Genomic DNA, 4,974 nt, shown 5'->3' with positions numbered 1-4,974 from the left:
AAGCAATGGTATTCCCAGTAGTCGTGTATGGCTGCGAGAGTTGGACTATAAGAAGGGCCGAGTGCCGAAGAATAGATTCTTTTGAACTATGGTGCTGGAGAAGACTCTTGAGAATCCCTTGGACTGCAAGAAGATCAAATCAGTCAATCCTAAAAGAAATCAACCCTGACTGTTCCCTGGAAGGCCAGATAATGAAACTGAAGCTCAAATACTTTGGCCACCAAATGAGAAGGGAGCACTCACTGGAGAAGACCCTGATGCTGGAAAAGATTGAAGGTCAAAGAAGAAGGGGACGGCAAAGGATGAGATGGTTAGACAGTGTCATCGATGCAACGAACATGAAATTGAGCAAGCTTCAGAGGACGGCGGAAGACAGGAGGGCCTGGTGGGAGCTGGTCCATGGGGTCGCGAAGAGTCGGACTCGACTGTGCGACTGAACAACAAAAAATTCTGTTCTATTTGTTGTTGTGTGCCAATTTTGCTGTTAAAAAGAAAGTCGCTTAGCCTATAAATAACTTTAGCCCTAAATCCGGACATAAAGTGTTTGTCTGTACCTGGAATAAACCAAGATTGCCCAAATATAGAAGTTATTGGAGATATTCCAGGAGCCAAGATTTGTCTATATTTGTACCAAAGCTGTAAAGTATGTCTTAAAAAACGGTTGGATAATTTTAATAACGATTGTAGATTTGATGTAGTCTCCTCATTGAGACGGTTAGGTAAGCCTTCTAACTGTTCAATGTATAGCCATGGTTTGGTACAAGTATAAAGGGAATAATAATGAATATTTCTTAATTGTGAAGCTAGGTAGTATTTTTCCAAATCAGGTAGTCCTATGCTCCGTAAATTAGAAGGTTTAGTTAATGTATTATAGTTTATCCTAGCCTTTTTCCCATTCCATATGGATTTTATAATTAATTTTTTCCAGAGTAAAATATCTTTTGCCGGTATCGGAACAGGTTATGTTTTGAAAAAGATATAAAAATTTAGGAAGTAATATCGATTTAATGAGGTTAACCTTTTCTAACAGATTTAGTTGTAATTTACTCTAATCAATCAGTATAGATTTAATTTGACGGATAAGAGGATTATAGTTGTATGTAAATCAAATAAATTTATTTTATTTATTTATTTATATCTTCTATTTGTATACCGCCCTTTACCCGAGGGTCTCTGGGCAGTTTACAGGTATACGGCCTAAGTGCCTTATTAGTTCCTATCCTAGGGCCACAATTCAACTGGGGGAGGGGTTACCTATCGACACCCAAGCGGTGTGTTCCTGTTGTATTCCACGGGCGGGCTTCCATTGTTTTCTCCTGGTGCCTCAGGACGAGTCGATGACATCCTCCGGCAGGCTCCTGATGGACTCCTCTGGCACGCGGCAGCTCCCGATTGCAGTTCTCGCTTTTGTCCCTTAGGCTCCGCCGCGCTACACTGCCGCGCTGCTGTCACGCCGCCTTAGCTCCACCTCCATCCGGTCTCTGTTGCCGCCACATCCATGGTTCGCCTCTGCTCCGCCATTGCATCACTGCCGACACTCCTGGCACACACTGTCTGGAGGAGGGTGCCCCCTGCCAACCTAGGGCAGGTACCCATTTGTCTACTTGCAGTTAAGCTTTCGAGCCATAAATTTAATGGGATATATATTCCCAAATGTTTCCAATTAGTGTTTACCCAATTGAATGTAAATTTTGATTTCAAATACTCCATGTGCTGAGGAGGTATAGGGAAAATTTCAGATTTTTTGTAATTAACAGTGAAACCCGATACTATGCCAAATTTTTAAAAATGATTCAATAAAATTTTTAATGATTTTTCTGGTTGAGTTAAATAAAATATCACATCTGCATAAAGACTTATTTTGAGATGTTTATTGGATGCAGTAAATAAGAAGCCTGGAGACCGACTGGTGGTGAAAGGCAGAAAGTTTATAGTGCGGTAATGGTAACTATATACAGAGAATATACAGACTGTTACACAGCATACCATACCTCGGTTGGAGAGAGCTATGTCCCCCCTGACTAGCTTATCAAGCCTAGACATTATATACAACTCCCAGCCAATGACTAACAGGGCAAACTAATTACCTACTCTTAACGAGCACAAAGAGTAGCACTTGGTAGTTTAACACCTGGCTGTAACAGTATTAGCCACTTAGTATGACAGCTAAGACTTAGGCACCTAGATCTTCCTGATCTATACACATAGTAACAGCTTGCTACCTCACTACATCTTAGACATATATCCCAATACGCCTCCTAGGTAGTAAGTGTTACACCTAGTCCCCCTCTGAATACATTAAACTGTTCAGAATACATACACTTTGTCAGTACATTAGCAAGGTTACAAGTTGAATCACATTTAACAATTTTCACAAAGCCATCATTAACATGAGATTTAACTGTTTGATCTCTTATCAAGATGTGCTTGCTCCTAGCTCTCGCTCCACAGTCTTCTGCCAAGCTCAGGGCAGCAGAGTTGTCACAGGACACCTGAATTGGAAGATACAGTTTACTTTCAAATCTATTAACAGTTGATACATCCACTCAAGCTAAATTATGGTATCATGCAATGCAGCATATTCCGCTTCACACGAACTCGTGGCTATAAGAGACTGTTTCAATGACTTAAACATCACCACGGCATTATCTAGCATAATTACCATCCCTGTTCTTGACTTTGCTCCTAGACGATCTGCCCAGCTTGAATCACAATATGCATGCAGATTCATTTTCCCTGACACTTTCAGATCCAGACTGTAGTCTATAGTACCCTTGAGATACCTGAGCACCCTTTTTGCTGCTGACCAATCCCTCTGGTAAGGGCATTGCATTTTCTGACAAGGTAAGTGAACTGAGTAACAAATATCTGGTATAGTCCACGTGGCTAACAAATATCTGGTCTAGTCCACGATCCCACTAGGGACTGATACCTTGTTACATCATTCCAGAACACATCATCAGGCTCCTTGAGATAGCCAACATTCATTGGAGTAGAAACCACCTTGGCATCCCTCATTTCTTATTCAGATAACAATTTCACAATTTTATCCTTTTGGCTCAGTTTGTAACATCCATCAGAGTCTCTTGTCACATTTACACCCAAGTAGTTCTTAATGGGACCAAGATATTTAATCTTACAGAAGCTTTGAGCTACACTCTCAAACCACTTCAGTTGCGACTCAGTATTGTGTATAACCAGGATGTCATCAACAAAGATAAGAATTGTTACAACAGATGTCAATACCTCCCTTGTGAATATACAAGGATCAGCCACACTCTGTTTAAACCCATATCATTTCAATGCAGAAGATATGTATAGAAACCATTGCCTGCCAGATTGTTTTAACCCATACAAAGCTTTTTTAAGCTTGAGCACTAATCCCTTATCAGCACATTCAAAGCCTGGTATTTGCTTCATGTATATGGTTTCCTCTAGTGTAGCATGAAGATAAGCAGTGTTAACATCATAGTGCTCCTACCTGACATAAGGCCACCTTAAATTATTCACTTTTTATTGTAGGGCTGAACACGGAATCATAATCCAAACTGTGAACCTGAGAAAATCCTTGAGCAATTAGACGAGCTTTGTGTTGCAGTGACCCATCTTGCAGGGTTTTCAACTTAAACAACCACCTGCAGCCAATTACATTCTTGTCAGAAGGTTCTTTACACAGGTAAACACATCGTTTGCAACCAAAGCATCAAACTCATTTTGCATTGCATTTAACCAGGGCTTTCTCTCCTCCTCCGGCAAAGATAAAACCTCTTTGTATGAGCAGGGCTCATTAACATTGACATTATTTATCACCGTCTGAGTAAACCCATAACGCTCGGGAGGAATACCTTTAGTCGAGAGGCTTGACACTCGCACAGGCTGCGAATCCCTCTGAGAGTCTGCCTGAGACGCTTGTCTCTGAGGGGAGACAGTTTCGCTTTTCACCTCCGGCTCAAAGCCTGTGTTAACTGTGTCAGTGCCTGTTTCAGTCAAGGGTAGCATTGCTTGAGGTGACTCCTCATACCCATGCAATCTCTGCCAGTTGCCATGTTCACAAACACTTGCTGACCTACTAAAACACATTTTATTATGCTCATCACAGAACCTGTATGACTTCATATTTGGCTGGTAGCCCAAAAATGTTAGTTTCTTGGTCCTGGCACTCCCTTTCCTCCTTAGCTTCCGAGGAATGTGCACCCAAGCTTTCATACCAAAGATTCTGAGGAAATTTAGGCTTGGATCTCTGTTATACAGAACTCTGTAGGGTATGTCATCAATGGCCCTTGTCCACAACCTGTTGGATAAGTAACATGCAGCACACATTGCTTCTGCCCAAAAACTTGATTTTAGCCCAGCATCAGCCAACATGGCATACATCATGGTTTGCAGAGTAGAGTTCTTGCGCTCTGCTAGACCATGTTCACTAGGTGACGCTGTGTTAGTAACTCTCTTCACCACACCATTGAGTTTCAACCAGTGATCAAATTGGTCTGACATAAACTCCCCACCTTGATCAACCTGTATAGCCCTTAGTGGGGTTGCCAACTGTTTCTGAATACGTTTGGCCCAACCTTTAAACATGGAAAACGTTTCAGACTTGTGTTTCATTGGAAACACCCAAGAGAATCTGCTTTTGTCGTCCATCAAAACTAAACAAAATTTGTTATGAGAACAACTCTTGGGGTATGGCCCCACCAGATCCATATGCACCAAGTCTAGACAATGTTTAGACACACGACTGCTCACCTTTGCAGCAGGGCATGCATGTGTCTTTACCTGCTTGCATACAGAACAGTCTAGAAATGCTGAGTAATACTTTTTCCTTAGGTAAAAGTGTTAGTGTCTTACGTAGGCGTTCAAAAGAAGGATGATCCAATCTCCTGTGAAGGAGATGTATGCACCTGTCATGTTTGCACTTGTTTGTGACTACCTCAGCCTGCAAGGAAGAGTTATTTACAACATAAACATTATCTTGCA

General features: G+C 41.5%; 1 protein-coding gene across 1 annotated transcript in view; it reads left to right on the top strand.

The window, feature by feature from the left end:
- Window positions 1–3,542, top strand: part of LOC107119371 (chromosome unknown open reading frame, human C7orf57) — a gene marked incomplete at its 5' end in the record, with an annotated part of 19,023 nt that extends 15,481 nt beyond the window's left edge. Inside the window, one exon of the mRNA XM_015421833.1 lies at window positions 3,523–3,542. Coding sequence (XP_015277319.1) covers window positions 3,523–3,542 — 20 coding nt within the window. The remainder of the gene's footprint in view (window positions 1–3,522) is intronic.
- Between the last annotated feature and the right edge of the window lie 1,432 nt (window positions 3,543–4,974).

This window comes from Gekko japonicus, unplaced genomic scaffold, assembly GCF_001447785.1.
Source record: "Gekko japonicus isolate JY-2015 unplaced genomic scaffold, Gekko_japonicus_V1.1 scaffold7046, whole genome shotgun sequence".
NCBI classification, from domain to species: domain Eukaryota; kingdom Metazoa; phylum Chordata; class Lepidosauria; order Squamata; family Gekkonidae; genus Gekko; species Gekko japonicus.
Note: the sequence above shows the minus strand (reverse complement) of the source record. Positions and strands in the feature narration are given on the sequence as shown.